The sequence below is a fragment of the Pyrgilauda ruficollis genome, unplaced genomic scaffold (assembly GCF_017590135.1).
Source record: "Pyrgilauda ruficollis isolate IOZ18807 unplaced genomic scaffold, ASM1759013v1 scaffold40, whole genome shotgun sequence".
NCBI classification, from domain to species: Eukaryota; Metazoa; Chordata; class Aves; order Passeriformes; family Passeridae; genus Pyrgilauda; species Pyrgilauda ruficollis.
In genome coordinates, this window is record NW_024525490.1 from 1,095,770 (window position 1) to 1,115,904 (window position 20,135).

The 20,135-nt window shown below is 38.3% G+C and overlaps 1 protein-coding gene across 1 annotated transcript in view; it reads left to right on the top strand.

Moving 5' to 3' along the window:
* Positions 1-347: 347 nt before the first annotated feature.
* DLGAP2 (DLG associated protein 2) overlaps positions 348-20,135 on the top strand; it is a 79,142-nt gene continuing 59,354 nt past the window's right edge. Inside the window, exons 1-3 of the mRNA XM_041477420.1 lie at positions 348-1,112; positions 16,184-16,363; positions 19,279-19,292. Of these exons, the coding sequence (XP_041333354.1) occupies positions 348-1,112; positions 16,184-16,363; positions 19,279-19,292 (959 nt within the window). The remainder of the gene's footprint in view (positions 1,113-16,183; positions 16,364-19,278; positions 19,293-20,135) is intronic.

The following is a 20,135-nucleotide window of genomic DNA, read 5'->3' on the forward strand; positions in this document are numbered from 1 at the left end:
TAATCAGACACATAACACAGGTTTTATATGTTCTCATGACAGACCAGCAGTACTCATGGTCGCCTTCTCAGCACTTCAATGAAGAAAGATATTCTCCTGCTCCGAGGAATATGAAAGGATTATCTGGTAGTCGCAATCAACCACAGTTATGTTCAGCTCATACTTGTGGCTTAGCATCCCCTGAAGATTGTGAACATACCCACGACCATATCCACCATGGGCAGGAGCCAAGGCCGTCATATCTTCTCAGCCCCACGGAGAGTTGCCCGCTGGACCACCACCGTTGCTCCCCCCGCAGCTCCATCCATTCTGAGTGCATGATGATGCCCATGGTAATGGGCGATCACATGTCAAGTAGCACTTTCCCCAGAATGCACTACAGCTCACATTACGACTCCAGAGACGACTGCGCCATGTCTCACGGTAACCCCAAGATTAACCGTATTCCTGCGAATCTTTTGGACCAATTTGAGAAACAGCTTCCTCTTCACCGGGATGGGTTTCATACTTTACAGTACCAGCGGACCTCAACAGCTGCGGAACAACGCAGTGAGAGCCCGGGAAGGATTCGCCATCTCGTTCATTCCGTCCAGAAACTTTTTACTAAATCTCATTCCCTGGAAGGATCATCCAAGGGCAATGTTAATGGAACAAAGGGAGACAGTCGAGGGGACGATCATCATCATGGGCACCATTCCAAGCATAGCAAAAGGAGTAAAAGTAAGGAGCGAAAACCAGAAGGCAAGCATAAATCTGGAATGAGTAGCTGGTGGAGCTCTGATGATAATTTGGACAGCGATAGCACTTACCGAACCCCTAGTGTGGTAAATAGGCACCATGCAGATCATATATCCCATTGCTATCCTGAGGCACTCCAGGGGCATTTTGGGGATCTCTCATTGAAGACTTCCAAAAGTAACAATGATGTGAAGTGTTCGGCTTGTGAAGGGCTACCAATGACCCCTGATAGTAAATATATGAAAAGGAGTTCTTGGTCCACGCTTACAGTAAGTCAGGCTAAGGAAGCTTATCGCAAATCATCACTGAACTTAGATAAGCCTCTGGTTCATCAGGAAATCAAACCTTCTTTGAGGCCGTGCCATTACCTTCAGGTAAGAGGAAGATTTTCTTGAGATTTTTAATGAAAAGAGCATCACAGTATATATAATAGTCATTGTAAAAAATATACAAAGGTACCTCTCAAAGAATTTCTGTATGGCTCTCCTAATGCAAGTATCAGATATTCCATTAAAGTGAGAAATCTCTGGCCTTTGTCTTTGTTTATAGACCACAGATTAAAAACTATAAAACAGGTGTGATATAAATTAGTTTCAGGTCAGTAGATGTGTTTTCATCTTTGGAATTCATCCTGAACCCCTTGATGAAATATATATATCACACTAAAAAAGGAGCAGTACTCTCAGCAGTCTGAGAGCTAGAAAGAGTGTTTCAAATACATCCATGAATGAGTGATTTTAAAGACAGGCTCTGGGAAATCCTATTTTTGTGTTCTTTTATTCCTTCTCTCCATGTTTTTGTAAGTAACATGGATGGATTTACAAGATGAATGGATTTACTGGTGTGCCAAATTGCTTTGTTGTGGTGATGATCACCCACATATTTCTTTTTAATAATCACCCAGGATCACTGAACTGAGCCTCTTTTGAAACCATACTATAACAACATATGTGTTAAAAGATACACAGGTACCTCAGGGAGAGAGATATTTCAGGCCTGGGCCTCAGACTGGTTTTGATGGTGTTCTGCACATGTGTTCTCTTGCAGCAACAAAGAAGCTCCCACTTTCTCCTACATTTAAATTTCAATACCTCCTGCTTGATACCATTTGCCACTCCAAAGTCAAGTTAATGTAACTATTTAGCATGCTGCAAAATGATCTGGATCATAAAGTGACATGGCTTTAAAGAATACTTTCCAAAATACTATTTTTAGACATTTGTATAATTTACCTGGCCTACGTTCAGCACAGTCCCATCACAAGAGGCATAAGCACATCAGATTATACGGAGAATTCTAGTGGTTGCAGAGCAAAAGCACAGAGAAGTTATCCTCAGAGGATAACTTCTTCAGCTAGCTTTGTCACCACAAAAAAAAAGTAGTATACAAGTATTCCTTTAGTAATTTATACTAAGTATAGCCTGCAAAGCCCACATTGTTCTGAGTACGTTCTGAGTACATTCTCTTCTATTTCTTTTTAAGCAACTCCTCTTTCTCCAGAACTTCACCAATTCTCACATTAACATGGGGAAATCTCTAGTCCAGATCTATGTATTATGAGATTTTCAGTTTCTCTGGGCCCTACAGAAATTACTGTACTTCTGTGCAGAACTCTCTCCTCTCAGAGGTATAGGTATCCAATAGTGGTGAGTCACACTGGAAGAGCCAGATCTTTTCAAATGCATATGCAGACATCCAGGATCAATCTTCCCTACTGAAACAGGGAAAGTTTCTGATTGCAGAGAAAGGAAAATAAATTGCAGCCCTCAGAGCATTACCATGCAAATTGATTCCAAAGTAGACTGATAGCTGTGGTATTTTATCATATCCAAGTACATTCTCATGTATGTAAAATAGACTGCACTTCCCTGGAAGTTTTTGATCTAACTCAACAAGCCAGAACTGGAAGTGCGTCATGTGCAGAGCTTCCATTCTGTCTACGTTCTAAAACCATGCATACAGCTGTGACATTACAGAGAAGTTTAGTTATGATTAGATTTTCCCTTCCCATTACATACTTTTACCCTGAAAACTCTGGTTCCTCTATACCTCTTTTGGCTTTAGTGCTTTCCTTTTGGATCACGTTTCATAATTTCTTCTTCCCCACGCCCCCACTCCTATATCTCATTTGCCTTTGCAGAAGCTATCATTTTTTAATTTTCATTTGCCTTCTCCTTACTCCCAACTTTTATCAGCATCCTCAAGTGAATGTGAAAGACTGAGCTCACAAACTAACTTGGTTATCACCAAGCTTTAGATTAAGCCCAGTGACAGGCTTAGTGGTTGGAAAAGCACACTTCTTTACAGCCATTTTTTATGCTTTTTGTGAATTAGGATTACTACAGAAAGGAATTTTCATTCAGTAATTAGGAAGGCTTATCCAGCTTAAAATCTAGGAGATGGATATTCAAATTTTTGCTGCACAGAGACTTTGTGATCTTTGTTTTTAAGACACTTTAAAAATGGGACAGTACCCATTCCCTATTCACAGGGATCCCATAATGGAAATGTGTTATGACTCAAGTGCTCAGTTACTACCACAAGGAATCTCTACTTGTGTCCAAAGCAGTAATACAAGGAATTCTATAGCAGAAATATTCTAATTACAAATATTAAAATAAAACATATGTTTCATCATATCAGAATATCCCGTTCAGAGCATAGATATCCTTCAGACTGAGTAGGTTGCTTATTCACTGCCCAAGGTCAGCAAACAAATTGAGGGGATTCCATTCTGCCAATGTCATAACTAAATGCTTGGTTTTGACACTTCTGCTTTGAGGGATATTGGGCTGTCACGATGTAATCATTAAGATCAGAAATACGTCCCATTATTACCTCTGCCAGGAACTTTCTCTCTGGCCCAGGAAATGCAATTTGTTAATCTCTCAACACTTCAATTGCTTTATCTGCAAAACTGAGGAGGGATATTTAACTTTTCTTATGGCAGTATAAGCAGCACCACTGGATAATGATTGGATAAAAATAATCATTAGGTTCAGAAACCAAGAAAAGTAGAGAAACATGTCAAAATTCCTACCCAGGAGATTTTACTGCCTTGCTCAAAAGTAGATGGCAATGAGAATTCAAGGGATTATGAAGTTGATGTGCAGCAGCAGATTTCCCTGAGGTGCACAAGTGAACAGATTAGCATAAAACCCAAAGGCTTTTCACAGGGTCTCTCTTTTTAAAGTTGTATTAAATACATTTTTCCTGACTGATGTTAGGTATATATTTTTAATTCTTTTTAAAATAAATTACAGTCCTTCAATGAATACACAAATATGTAAATTACCTCTGAATAACAAAAAATAAATGTCTATATTTATATATTATTATCAATTATATATATATTATATATATCTTTTTGTTCTACTACCTTTTTTCTACTTTTGTTCTACTACATAGTTATATGCGGTTTCTCAGTAGCCACCTCACTTTTCTATCTATTGGTTTTCTTCCTATTATTTTTTTCAGTATCTGCATGGAATATTTCTACTTCTGTTTTCCACTGAGACTTTTGATATAGGGAATCTCAGACTGAAAGACCATGGTAGTCTTAGACCTATGCTTGAGACTTTGTTTACTGTCTTATATTTCTGAGCTTCTACTTTGTCTTCTGTCATAATTACTGAGCTGTTTTTCCTTCAAACTGAAACTCTGAAGTGAGTATAGGAATTTTCTTTCTAAGAAGGAAGCTACTAGCAAATTAACAAATGCCTGGGAAAAGGAGATAAGACAAGGGATTTTGAAGTTTTCTGCTCTTTATATGCTTCAGTCATGTCTTAGAGTTGAAAGCAAGTATTTCTTTAACCTGGTAAATCTCCAAGCTTAATCTCTGGCTCCTCTTTTAGGGTTTTGCATTTCCTTCTCCACACAGAGTCCTTGCAGCTAAGGCATCTCCTTGGACTGGGAGTGTGGTGCTGGAAGTCAGAGGTGATTCAGCCAGCATGCCTTTTTCAAGCATGGGTGGTCATCTAGTCCTAAAGTAGATGGTTTGAGAGAACTAAATTAGTTGAAATACAGTTGTATAAAATAGTGATTATTTTTATCATTTAAAACCCAGATCAGATTTGCTTCACTCCTTCTGCAGTGGAGGTGATGGTGATGGGAGCACACAGGAGCAGGGGAGAGGGGAAGAGTGAGAAGCTCATTTGGGAGGGCTGTAGTGTCAATGGTTGACCAATTATCACCTCAACAGCAGAGGGCTACCATTTGTAACTGTACACTAACAGCATTTATCAGACCATATCTTGTGAATGATTAGCTACAGTTACTATGTATGGGCCTTTAATTTCTATTTTGAATGCAAACAAATTGAGCATTTCAGTGCATTTCTGGGCATCCAACACTTTGCCACCTCACTCAGCAGCAAAACAGCCCAAGTAGAACATACATACAATAAAGCACACTTTTGTATATTTTAGCCATAGTGGCTGCTACTGTTTTCCAAGTAATTTTAATTTTAATATAAAATATGTTAAGAAGAAGATAAATGAGCTGTGAGATCTCCTCTGTGTTCATCAGCTGTTTTGGCTAATTAGGGTTCACATGTGTACAGTGCAATGACTTTGATTCATTCCACTCTGATATGAGTACTAGCAAGGAGCGAAGATTTTTAACAGAAAAAAGAAGAGATTAACTAGATAACTGTGCTGAAAGGATATGCACAAAAGAGTCACTTGTGGTTTCCAGAACTGAAATAACTTTGAATGCTAGTTAAAGAAAAATAATTCCCACAATAGAGCCAAAAGATAGGCAAGGGCTTCACACTCACCATGACTGTAGTTCTGGAGCACAGTGCGATGTGTCACTGATTAATATTCCTTCCTCATTCAACAGCCTCCAAAGCAGCAAGCTTGGGGTAAACATACCACAAGGTACAGTGAATGAGTCAGCACTAAAAAAGGAAATAGCATGTTGTTCTAAAAATGGCTTCAACCCACTCCTGTCTTCCTAGTGCATTTAAGTACGAGCGTCATCGGTTACAGCAGAGGCACTGCTAAGCATGTGGATAATAATGTCAGCTGTGTACTCTACAGAATGAAAGAAAAGCACAGTTGGTCTCTTTTAAAAAGAAAAAGAAAAAAAGCAGCAGTTTCAACAAGGGTCTTTGCTGGTTTAAGTTAAGGCTACATGGAGAAAACCTTTGAGGACAAGCTAATGGATAAATAGGCCTTAAGCCCTCAGTTACATTTTTCTCAGGATCTCTGCTGGTGGCAGTACAGATTCCCACAAATGAACCGCTGCCCTTGTGAGGCACACGACTGCTTTGTACTCTCCCTCTGATTTGCAAGGAGGGATTTGAACTCAATGCACTTTTCTCAGCACTTCATCTTTGTGAAACTAGATTGTATGTGCTTGCTTGACATAAAACCTGTGCATGAACTACAGAAACTGCATCCAATCCTCTACCAGTGAGTGCACACTGTGGAGCTAGCCAGAGCTAGCAGTTTTGATACTCACATCCAAATCACTATCACCCACGCTGTCTTCACAATGATTTATGACCAGCCACCACTGAAGAATTAACTGGGTTGTTTCCACAGCAGGAAAAGCTAGTATAGCCAGTAGGGTAGCAGAGCAGTCTGCATCCTTGATCAGCATGGACAAATTCTGTACCATTTGGTTTTCCACAGGCTGAGACATCCTTGTCTCAGCCACCCCTATACCCTCCCAGTCAGCAGTGGAGATGTGCAAGACAAACAGGTAGTGCCCAAACAATAGGGGAAATGAAGGGAAATTTTTTTGCCCTATGGTCCATTCACGGTGTTGATGTCAGCCTGCAACCTCTTGTGGAGCATTAAATAAAAAGGAGTAATAAAGTTTACACTTCCCTGTTTTTACAGAATGCTGATGGGTTTATGTATCACAAATTCTAGAATACTGAAATACCCCTCCCAAGGGGGAAATACACTCAATCGATGATATTGTAAAGCAAAGCCCTGACCTAACAGCTGTCTTAAATCACTGGCATCTTGAATTACTGTGTCAATCAGCAATACAGGGCACTGCTTCCATGCCCATTGAATAAAATTAATTACTGAAACTTTTTTTCCAAACAAGAGTAAAAAGATTTCAGAGTTAGTATTTTCTTAAAGCTGCCAGAACATGTCCCTATTACTGTGGAAATGTCAAAGCTATGAGTAGAAAAGGGAGGCCGTGATCCCACTGCCCTTTAATCAGGGGGAGTTGTCCTCCTTTATGATGTTAGAAGTGTGTTGCCAAATTGTTTCTCAATGTTCACTTCACTGAATCTGAAGGCTGACCTTTGCAGTTGTTACTCAAAGGTGTCGCGGGTTCTGAAGAAGTTTTCATACAGGAGTAGCTCACTAATATATCTACTCAGGCTGTCTGTCAAAGGAGACTGCACTTGGGGCTGTAATGACTGCACGCTCTCCTACGCCACGGGCTCGCTGCCTAGGGCAGACCCAGTTCCTCTCTAGAGCAGTCCATGCCATTCTTCCTGCAAGGATGTGTCACCATGCAAAAATGGTGACGTATTCACAAATGTTGCTTTGTTTTTGTTTTTTTTTCTGGGTTTGGGCATCTTACAATGCTGTGCTTAAAGTCTATTTTTTAAAGTGGAATTGCAAATGTATTTAAATCGCTCATTGTCCATATGGACAAGTTTCCTGGTACTTTGGTAGGGAAACACTTTTTGAAAAGTATGCACATAGTTAATCATTACATAGTAGTTAGGAGAAAAATATTCATTTTGCTCTGGAAACTAGATAATTGCAGTCATCTGGACTTAACTGTTCAAACCATTACACCAATCATTAGTTAAAATCAGAAAAAAATTGATGAGAGGCAAATACAGCTGTTAAATAGCCTTTAAAATATTTATTTTTTTAAGATATATACTGCTTTTTCAGTAGTAGACCTGTAACAAACTGAAAGAAAAAAAAAAGTTACATAATTTCCTGCTTCAATTAAATGAGATGCAGTTTACCACAGGCCAGGGTCTGCTCCTGGTAGCCACACTTTTTCAGGGGTATAGATTGTTCCACAGCATGGGGGTGAAATGCTGCAGGGCAGCGACCTCCAGGCAAGAAGGTGGGTCTTTACTGACCTGTGTTTGCCCAGCCCCAGGCAGCCACCACACCATTTGCATCCTTCTCTGTCCCGAGCTGTTGTGGCTGGGCAGCAGCACAGTGAGTTACAGCAACTCACCAGCTCAGCTGAGCACTTACCTTTGCTCATCCTTATTACTGTTGTTGGGGTTATTTTTCAGGTAGCACTCTAGGTCATTTGACCATTACTAACATTGCTTGAAAAGCTGAATATTGCTTAAGGGAAACCTGCCCCACTGAATTTAGTGGTAATATAATTTTAAAGTGGCTTGAGCTGACCACAAAGTAGTGTCCTTGATGACATACCAAAGGAAATAAACAGCCAATTGAAACACAGGTTTCCTGGTTGAAACTCTGCTGGTTTTTGTGTCTTAGATTGAGAGACTATAAACAGGTTCTCGTGTAAGTAGAAGCCCTCCCTTCAGTCCCAGTTCACCTTATAGCAAAGCTCTGGCACAAGATCTCAGTGAGCTTAGCAGGCTAAAACCACCCACAGTGTGGACAAGCCCATGACTGCTGTCTGACTGCACCTTGCTCCACCATGTCAAAGCAGCAGAGTCCTGAGGGTCCCAGAGAGACCCAACAACACAGCAGAGGATTTCCAGGTGACTGAACTGCAAGGATCTGTGCCATCAATACGAGCACAGATGGTAATGGGGTGGGAATTTGGCCCACTTTCATCCAAATAGTATAAACAAAGCCAGAAAGTCCTCCCAACACCAATTACAGCATTTAGCCATCCCCAAATTATAATTCACATTTTTGCTGGAGAACCAGTTGGGAAACATAGTGCTGGTTCTTTTTAGTTGTTGTTGCCGGTTTTGGGGTTTTTTTGTTTGCTTTTTTTAATTTTGTTTTTAATTGCTTGTGAGATATTAGTTATAAAACATGATTAAACTGAAAAGAGCACAGTTCTTTAGAAAACACAGAAGCAATTTTAGTACACTGGACAGAAATCTTTCCTTCAAGGATTGCTTAGTGCAGTTTGCTCAGAAGTCCACATGAGAGAATAAGATCAGGCGATAAATAATGCTGACAATGATTTTCCTATTTGAACATCTCCAAGCTGGAATAGTATGTTTGTGTTCTGTGATCTGCATGGGTGTCCAGATTATTACCAAATCCCAAATTCCTGAAGTCAAGTTGTTTTCAACCCAATTTATAGCATATATTGTTTGGGATCTATATTATTTCCTTCCTCTTTCTGTAATACTATGGCTGTGCAGAGCAAAGCCTGGAGAGAATGGCTGGAAAGATTACTCTTGTTTTCTCAAATTAGCTTCTGCCTTGATGGACAGTGTCAACACACCTTCGGGAATGCTGCAAGAACTCTCTGTGCTTCTGAGCTGTCAAGGAGTTCAAGGAGTAGAGGGTGGCATGTGAAAATTAAAGCTAATTATGAAGAATGACATTGTTAGTGGTGAGGAGGAGTCCCTGGCATGTTTTGTAGAGACTTTTCAATGACTTCATTGCATAATTCATGTTCTTTGCACAATGAATCAGCACATTAAAAAAAAAAAAAAAAAAAAAAGCTACACAGAAGAAACTAGTCAAAAATGTGCACCAAGAATTGTGGTGAGTTGCAGACACAAGATTAGCTGCTGAGGAAACAAGCTTCTCTTTTCAGATACTGCACTCTTCCTTCCTGCAAAAAATCCTGAGCAACAGGGTCTAGCCAGTAAACAGGGGAATATCTTAGTGCCATTAACTTCAGAAAAAATATTCTTGTAATTGCTTGGTGCTCCTTCTTGAGTGAAATAGTCAAAAACACAGAAGGTCCAGCTCCCATCTCCCATTGTAGTATCAAGGAAACTTTCTACTATTGCAAAAAATCATCTCTGTCTGCTCTGCAAGATTGTCATTTCCTTTCATCTACTTGCACCTGTGCACAAAGGCTGTTTTTCTGAGGCTCTTGAAGACATGATCTAGGAGAAAACCTCTGAGCTGCATTTCAGATCGTGTCATCTTCTTGACCAGGCTGAGAAAGCATAAAATTACAAAAATTATATGTCTCCAACAGAGTGTTTCGTATCTTATCCTTCTTCACATCATGTGTAGTCGAATTTAATGTGCAGACAGGTTCCGCTTCTAGTAAAATGCAAAAATTGTGTTACTAAAATAAGATTTAGGTAAAAATCAATATTTCCCTTAATTTTATATCTGCATGCTAATTAAATTTCACAGAACTCCTATGAGGTAGGTAATCCTCACTTTAACCTTTGGGAATGAGAATTATGAAGAAGTGATAGTCATCTCCCTCAGCTGAAGCCCTTTATTTAGAAGAGTTTCATTTTAGATAGCAAAGTAATCAGCAGTTTTAAGCAGATCAGCAGTTTGGCTGTGGAACATCTTTAAAATTCTGGGAGCTGTGAGCAAATGCCATAGAAGTGGATGGAACAATGGGAGCAGGTCTGTTTTGAAATGTCAATGGCTGTTGCCATTTTGACTATTTTAGCTAAACCCTAATCTGAAATAAACTAAATAAAATCAAATTAACAGTGGTCAAAGTCCAGAAGAGTGAACATTTCATTGTTTCTTTCAGTTTTATCGTCAGTATTGCTTAGATACAAGATTAAATGTTCACACTCCTAGAATTAGTTTTAGGGGGCCTAGATTGCCTCTTTCTCATAAGGTATAAGGAAAAGCTTTTCCCCCCCTGAGTATAGTCAAACATTGGAACACGTTGTCTAAAGAGGTTGTGCAGTCCTCATTTTTGGAAATATTCTAAACCCAGTTGGACACAGTCAAATTATCACTGAATATCCTGAGTGGGTAGGGACCCACAAATATCAATGGGTCCATCTCCTAGCCCTGCACAGCACCATCCCCAAGGGTCACACCATGTGTCAAAGGGCACTGTCCAAATGCTCCTTGAGCTCTGTCAGGCTTGGTGCTCTGACCACTTCCCTGGGGAGCCTGTGCCAGTGCCCAAACACCCTCTGAATGAAGATAGCCAACCCGATATCCAACCTAAACCTCCCATGACACCACTTCAGGCCATTCCCTCGGGTCCTGTCACTGGTGACCTCAGAGAAGAGATTGGGGTCTGTCCCTCCTCTTCCCCTCACAGGCAGTTGTAACTGCAGTGAGCTCTCCCCTCAGTCTCCTCCAGCCCGAACAGACCTCAGCCCCTCCTCACACAGCTTCCCCTGAAGGTCCTTCACCATCTTTGTAGCAGTTCTAGGCAAGCTGCTGTACCTGACCATACTTTGAGCAGAAGGCTGGACTAGAGACCTCCAGAGTCCCTTCCAACCTCAGCAATCCCATGATTTCCAGTTTGTTCTGTAGTTTTGTTAAATCCATCCCTGTTTTCCCTGACAACATGCTGGTTTTTTCTTCCTGAGAATCAGCGGACAGATGTACAGCTGAAGTCCACTTAAGGGTCCAAAATCCTTCTGTCAGATCTGGTCTGAGCACAATCAGTACACTCAACAGGAAGAATAGAAACATAGAATCATTTAGATTGGAAATTATCTTTAAGGCTATTGAGTCCAACTGTTAACTCAGCACTTCCAAGTGCACCACTAAACCATGTCTCTAAGCACCGCATCTACACGTCTTTTAAATACATCCAGGGGTGGTGATTCAGCTGCTTACCTGGGCAGCCTGGTCCATTTTAATCAAATTACAACATGGCATAAAACATATAAAATAAAAAAAAAGAAAAAAAGTTAGGACTCTACTCACAGAAATATGTATTGTTTCTATAAAAGGGAGATAGAAATAAGATTTAGAATAAAATTCAGAAATCATAACTTTTGTGGCCAATAACATGTTAATGCCCAGCCATAACTCTAGGTATTTAGCCAAAAAAATTAGTAGTAAGAGGTATTTTAAGACATGAACTTCTAACACGTCACAAGGATAGCAACATTTTATCTGAAGCAAGGAAATTTGTTTTTTATAGTAACAAAATTTCTAGAATACCCACTGTGAAGGTGACAGTACGGTTTCTTCAGTAGCCTATAGAAGGTCAAACACCATCTTCTGAGCTCCGTGAATTGCATTCTGAGCAGCAGGATGTACATCAGTTTCGAGCAAAGTTACTTATTTCTTTGTTAAGAGGCTCTCCAAGTTTTATCCAAACACTCTTTTACATAAAATTCACGTGAGTGCTTGGCCTAGGGGCTATAACTCAGCTCCCTCTTTTCAGGTAAATCCCTGATCACAAAGATGCATCGCACCCTTTTATGTCAATCGAGTCCCTCTCTACTAACCAGCTCCCCCCAGGCATCTCTGAGGGCTTCATAGAAAGGCTGGGAGTGACAAAAAGAGGAGAGCTCTCCAAACATCATTGACTAGAAAGTGACCAAGAAAGTCTTCCACTTCCACAGCTGTTTCATCATAGAAGAAAAAAATAAGGCTACTGTACTATGGGAAAAAAACAAACAAACAAACAAACAAAAAAAAAACCAAAACCACCAAAAACCCCGAAAACAACCCCACCTTTCTTCTTCTTCTTCAGAAGATGATTTTAGGATCTGACAGGGAAATAACAGAAGGCATTTCTGCTGCCTGTAATCAGATACAGTAAGTCCAAGAAAGGAGAACTATTTGAGATTTTTCTTCACGCTTTACATTCTGATGGCTAACTAGGTAGACCTTCTTTATGTTACTTTGAAGGATTCCTTTATGGGGAATTTAGGATCCTTCCTAAGGTTCTGGAATTCACTCTTAGTTCAACTTCATAACATGAAGTAAATGTTAGGTATCAAGTGCATTATTAACATTGACCCTAGGTGATTAATGTAAGATGTCAAAATGAATCAGTAGATGGACAATTGAAAGATGTCAAATTTTCTGAATCTGGTGCTCCTTACAGCAACAGTGAATACTTATGAACAGTGATACTTATGAAGGAGACTCATCATTCTCTGTAATAGCTGTAACCAGATCAGCAGCCAGACCTTGTCAGCCAGTTGCTCTTGCAAAAGGAAATTCATATGGTAATATGCAGTATAACTCCTCTGTGGATAGAAGCTACATATACAAGGATTCATCTTAACATCTAGAACAGAAGGAAGGCCTTTTTAGACATTATAAATATCAGCATTCATCACTGTATGTAAGTAGATAATTAGGGTAATTATTCCTAATTAGCAGCTGCAAGCCCTGCAGATGGGAATTTCAGGGGCTGGTAACTATTGTAAGGTAGAATTTCTGCAAGTTGCAAAGCCCTTTCCATATTTTGGAAGATGTATATTTAATCACCCTCATATATGATGTTAAATGTTTTTGTTAATATCTCAAAATAAAAATCTTTCCTGCACTTACATAATGCTTTTGCTTTTCTTTAAAGCTGTGTTGGGGTTTGAGATAGCCTGGATTTGGAAAGATCTTTCCAAGTATTTAACCTATCAGCTCAAGTAAATGAAGACCTAGGCTGACCTGAGGCTCAAATTTTGCTTCTATTCTCAGTCCATGAGGAAAAACGATGTCAAGGGCCCTTTTTTTTTTTTTTTTTTTTTTTTTTTCTTTTTTTCTTTTAATTATTATTTTGAAGATAGCAAAAAGACTCCAGCTATTCTCCAAAGCTCTAGATGAAACCTTCTGAGAAAACACATGGTCAAACTTCCTCACCAGGTTCCAGAAGCATTTTCACTGCATTCACTGTATTGTGCTCCTTTGAATGGCTTAAGGACAAAAAATAAAAATAAAATAAAATCCAACAAAACCTAGATATTTTAATTGTGAATAATGTTGTAACAACCATAAATGCTTCTATGATAGCCAATGAGTTGGTCTGATTAGAAAAGGATTCTTGTTGCCTTGTGTGCCATGAGCACATCACACCATAAATGGAGCAGGACATCTTTGGTTTTTAGCTTTGGTCTTTAGCTGTTATGTGAATTCATATAACTTATGAATACAGACAGCAAAAGAAATGCAATCAACAGAAACAGTAATGCACTTAACTGTAATGTTTGTCCTTATCACAGTGAAGAAGTTTAATTTTTTAGATACTTTAATGTACAGAATCAGTCATTCCTATCTTTTAAAATAAGATTGCAACTTCAATCAACAAATAAGCCTGTGTTGTACTCATTTAAATCCAGTCCTTATCTAATTATTTGAATATGGAATTTCAGGCAAAATAAAGTTGAGAAAGTAATCATTTTCTGCATTTGAGTAAGTAAAAGGTTATTGATCAATGTCTTTTTAAACTTTCTATTTAATTATCTTTGAAGTAAAATGAAGGAAAGAAGTTTCAAGCCTAAATAATCATTCTGTGAAAAAGTTATGAGGGGATTTTTTTAGAAAATAATATTAAGACATGATAATTCAGCTCTAGTACTGAAAGTTTAACAGCACACCCTGTAGTGGGCCTATGTAGATGCCAGTAACTGCTTTTTTGACATTTGGATTTTGTCTTGAGCCATGCTGACATACATTTGATAAAGAATATTTAAAAATAAGAGTATGTTTGTATGATATCAAGTAATAAAATAGCTCTCTAATTCAGATTTTTACAGCTGTTAGAGTTGTCAGCTGTAGATTAAAAAATTAAATGCTGAATTTAATGTATACATATTTAGTATTTTAAGCAACTAGCTATGACTACTATGACTACATGTAAATGATCTTTTAGGTCTCATAGAATCATAAAAAACATTCCTGCAACATCAATTTTATATATATTAGGTCTGAGAAAAGAAATGAGAATGATGTATCACACTTACAGCCTTCAAGTTTGGGAAGATTTTCGATGCTTCCTTTCCAATCACCATCCAAAGCTGAATAATGTGAAAAGTTTGTTTCTTTGCAGGATGTTACCATATTTCACTTAGATTCATGCTCTGTCCTACTACTTTGTATAAGAACACGACATATTTTTTTCTCTGATAGTTACCTCTAACATTTTTCTGATATGTGCAATCTTTTTCATCTCTTCTTATCAGACTTCATCTTTAGTATTTTTTCTCTTTTTTCTGTCTTAAGCTTGGGTTTTTAAATTTAATATCTCTATATTTACTTGTTCACCCCCTTTTAAATCTTCATTTCTCTCTTAATCCCTTTTCAGGACTCAAAGCCCCAGCTCTGTTCACCTGGTGTGTGGGGCTAATTCATCTGTCTTGAAAGGGCTGTAGATGGCAAGCAGGTCATGTTAATTTTTTAACCCAGTCTCCAAGACTGCTGAAACCAATGGGAGCATTTGCTTCAGCTCCACAGTGAACTCTGTCTGCAGAAGCTTTCAAGTAGATTTCACTTGAAAATCTTTATTTGACATCCTGCTTTGTAGAAACTACTAAATATATGTCTAATTGAGATTTCACACTTACAGTATATTAGTAAATAAAGACATTAAACTGCTTAATATAGATGGAATCATAATGTTGATAAAGGATTTGATGCTGCCAAGGGCATCTGCCTTAGTCCACTGATGAACTCTGTCGTATCCTGCTTTTTAACTGTGAGTCCTTATAATGAAATACAGAGAGTTGCCTATATCTTTAAAACAAATTAAATGCATAAGTGTGTTTCTGGATTAGAGCCAGAGGACTCAGCACCTTGGAAGATTCAATTAAAAAAAAAAAAAAAAAAAAAGCAATACTGGCAGAGACAGGCGGTGTTTAATCATAAGCATTGAAACAAAACTGATTTCACTTTGGATTGAAGAATCTACTCCTGCTCAATTCTTTGGTAATTTGGGGTGCAGAGAGATTTCCATCCACCAGCTGTGGACTATCTGACTACCAGTCTTACTGTTTGGAAATCCACTTGAACTGCATAAAGGCAACTGCAATCCTGCAACCACTTGTATTATTTAACTGGTTGAATTTCTGATATATTACAGTCTCTATCAACCATTTTGCAGCTTCTAAATAGAAAAAAGACAAATTACCACTTTTTTCTTTTTTTTTTTTCCACAGAAGTTTGCCCTAAATCCTAATCCTATCTATTTATGCCAAGATCATGGCTTAGTTTATCTGAAATACACCATTCTCCTCCTTGAAAGCTCCTTATAAGGACTGCTGGTAATAAAACCCAAAGTGCTCAGCTTTCAATGAGTTTTAGGTCTAAGATTCCTGATTAACGTACTGCTATGAGATGAAAATCTATGTGCAAACTTCAAGCTGCTTCCTGCAGTTTAGAGCATGTCTACAAATAGATATTGCAGCTCAGCTCACAATCCATGACTTCATTGTTCCTTGGGTTCTAACATTTATAAACTGAAAATTTCCAACTCTGAAGTTGAAATCAAATGGCAAAATCATTTAGGGTTCTTGGAAATCTCTTTATAAGCCATCTGTTTCTGAAGAATAAAAAATTCATTACTTGTCTTTGTAAAATGAATAATGGAAGGAAGTATTTAAACATATGAAAAGAATAAACCACATCCTGTGTGTGTGTTTTGTGGTCCCTATTAGGTACCTCAGGATGAATGGGGAGGATACCCAGCTGGTGGGAAAGATGAAGAGATCCCATGCAGAAGAATGAGAAGCGGGAGCTATATTAAGGCCATGGGAGATGAAGAAAGTGGAGATTCTGATACTAGCCCCAAGACATCGCCAAAATTATCCGTTCGACCAGAGTCATTATTAAAATCCATTGGGCAAAGACCACTGGGAGATCATCAAAAGTAAGCTTCACTACACCTTTCTGGAAGTTGTCATGGCTTGGATAACTTCTCTTTGTGTCTTATGGGCAATGGTCAGCTTCCATAGGAAAAAAAAATCTGTAGTTTAAAAGGTAATTTTTTGTCTTCATTTTGACTTAGTTACAGTTTCTTTTGGTTACTGGATGAAAACCCGACATCTTCTTCCATCTATGAAATAAACCTTCTACTTCTGAATTAGTTTGTTATGTTTACTGAAGGAAATGTGTACATATTGTATGACAAAAGTTCAAAGTTCTGGGGTTTTTTTTCTCTAGAAGGATTGGTTTATATTACAATTTTTGTTATTTCGTTGCTTTCTCTGAAATAGAGGATATACTCTATTCTATATTAGATATAATATTAAATATATAATTGTACCATATATTGAGCATTTTACACCTTTTTTATCCGTGTAATGCTTTATGTATCAGCTATACTGTGTCTCACTCATTTAAACACATTGTGGAGGATTTTGTTTACTGGGTTATTTTTCATTCATACTACCAACAATATGGCCTATTAAATAACTAAAGCAAATCTTAAAACTACAGGGAAGTATGTAGCTCTATATGTTTTCCAATAGATCTTTATTTTCCTCTCCCTTTTAATTTTATTTGTAAACTGTAAATATTCTTGTGAGGAGAGTTTCAAAGTGGTAGCCTGATTTAAAATCTGCAGATTCTATTAATTTGACTGGATGTTTCTTATGGCTTAGCAAATTTATCTTTTTCTTGGGATATAAACTAAAGAAATTAGGAGTGAAATCTTGGACCAAGTGTTATGTTTTGTTCTGTAGGTAATACCATATGGTTTACCATAGTTACTCACCTTTTCATAAAACAAAATAAAGCGAAAACCATAGGCAAAAATCCTTATGGCTTAATTAAATTGAATTATTTGCCTTGTAATCTGCAAGAAAGCCACCAATTTTCACTATTATTGAAGAGTTTCCAACTTCATTGTTTCATATTGTACTGGCCCAGCCACTGCCTGGCTGAGTTCTGGGCACTGTTGTAGGCCAGTGATCATTCCCAGAGACAGTTTGGTTGCAGCCATTCCAGTTTTGGAGGGGATGTCTTATCTTATTCATGCCACAAACTGAAATATTTTTTAGGCACTGTTCTAACTTTCCAAGTACTTAGACCAAATAAAATATATTCTATGCTGTTCTTTGTTTCCAGCTATGGTTGGGCCTCCCACAAGGGAATCTGAGTAGCAGCACAAATTTTCCAGTGAGTGACAGGTCTTGGTGCCTGCCCTAGACCACTACAGCTTATAAACAGATTCAGACAGCAATTAAACATAACTAAACATACATATTCAAACAAGCAATATATTTCAAGAAAGAAAGTATTCCTGATTTGTTAAATCATGAAGGCAAGTGGTTGTTAGTGGGCCAATACCAAATGTTGTGTCTTCTGTCATTTTTCCATGTATTGCAAATTCACCACTCAGAATTTAATTGATTAAAGCACAGGTGCACTGCTGATGCATGTACTGGGCTTGACAGCCGTGCTTGTTCATGGCCCCAGAGGATTTCATTACATAGTTACCACTAACCAGTCAGAAAAGGAGGAAGCTTTTTGTAATACTGTAAAATATTATTAGGGGTTCTGTTGAAAATTTGTCACTAGCACTGCACTAAGAATAACTGAGCAGCCAGACTGCCCCTGATGACAGATATCTTTTAAGTCCTCAGTTTTTCCTTAAACTGTAAGGCAACACCTTGAATCTGCCAGCCTAACATTCATGGGTTTTTCCAGTGGACTTCAACAGAAATGTGACAACTATTCTGGTTCTTGTAAGTCTTTCTTGCAAAAATCTACAGATTTCAGCAATCCTAAAGGCAGATAGAAAATTTCTTGTGGCACAGAAATACAAAGTGTTGATCCTAAACTTGGATTTTCACCACAAGACATCTCCTCCCAGTATATCTGTCTCCTGTCCCTGTGGTTGCCTTTTCTGTCTGGCAGATATCTATGAAGGGTATAGCAGTGGATAATGGTTATGGAGCCTTCCTTCCTCCCCCAGCACGGCTCAGTAATCCCACTGCATGCTGAGCACCATTTGTACCTCTGATTTGAACCAGAAGCCAGGGCTTTGAACAGCATTCCTGCATGTATAGCAGGGCTGAACAGCATTTCTGGCATGTGTTATGAGAAATTACATAATTCAAGATGTCAGCTGCATTAGCTGGTTATTTAGCTTGTTTACCCAGATGGAGGGAGCTAGTGCACAGAAATAAAATGGGGGTTTCATTCTCTTACTCCTCTGCTGGGGTGACAGGGTAGCTCAGAACTGGGGTCTGCCAGGCCACCAGTAGACTTGTGATAAAAGCTGAATATTTATAGTTTTGGCAGTATAAAAACATTTATTGGCTGCAAAACAAAAGTAGATGGATTTCATAAGAAAAAGCCTACTTTTCCTTCACTATCCTGAACACGATAAAATGAAAATCAGAGCAGCCTTCACTTAACCTTCAACAGATGTTTGACACGCGTTTCTCCTCTGAGTATTATTAGGCATCTTTGTAAGGACTTTTTTTCCCATTTAAATTCTGTTTATGCTTCAACAAAAGTAAGCCCTATTTTACTGGTTTGTGTTGCTCAAAGATCCAGCAAATTGAATATTAGAAGTTTCTTAACAATAAAAATGCATTTTTGTGTCTGAATAAATAAATACAAATAGATAAATGTAAATGAAATAGCACAAGCATTAAAATTCTGAAATAATATTTTTAAGTTGCTTTTGGAAAGGAGTATATTTTACTCCAAGTTGGGGAAAAAAAAAAAAAAAAAAAAAAAAAAAAAGGAAGAGCATAGTCTGCCACTGCTGGTTTGTAAAGGTGACAGAAGCAGGTCATACACTCAACCACAGCCGTCTGATCACCACCTCTGGCAGAGAGATGGCACAGCCAGCAGCATGCCCAGCCCACCTCCAGCCTGGGCCCCCTGTCTCACCTCTGCATAGTGCCAGGATATGGTTCAGGGACCAGCTCTGTCGGATGCAGCCACTCACTCTGTAGGGCAGGAAAGATTGGCCAAAGGGTCAGGTAATGGACCTGGCTTTTTTCTGAGCATAGCTATAGCATAAAGGGGCCATTTTTTTCTGGACTTTTCAAAAAATAAATGCACCTAAATATCTAGATTACTCACTGAATATAAATGAATTGCAATTCTTTCTTTATGTTTCAAAAAACTAAATAGTATGTTGCAGTACTTAGTCCAATAACATCAAGTTGAAGCCAGTGTAATTTATTAGTATTATTAGGAAATTGCATTTGAGCAAATTATAATGCAATCAGACTTGTTGTGGTGGAGACAGGATACATACCTGAATCTACTTCCTTTTAACTTTTTGTTTTCTTGGAATGGTGCCAGAAGTCCTGTTTAATGTGGAAATTATGTTGATTTCCAGTAGCCCTGGGGGAAAAAAAAATTACTATTGTTTTTTGGGGTTTTTTTTAATTATTTTTCATTGTGATTATACAAAATTGTTCAGATGTCAATTTTGGTATGCTAGAAGTGAAATGCACGTCCTTCTATTCAGTCCATTGTTTTCTGCTGTGCTGTGATGCTACTGAAGATGAAGTTAAACTGTGTTGGAAGGCAGTAGTTTGTAGAAGGTATGTCATATGCTGCTGGGCATTTTCTTTGACATTCAATATCATTAATCAACTGAACAGTTTATGGAATGGATAGCTGAAACAAAGGGTGTGTGTG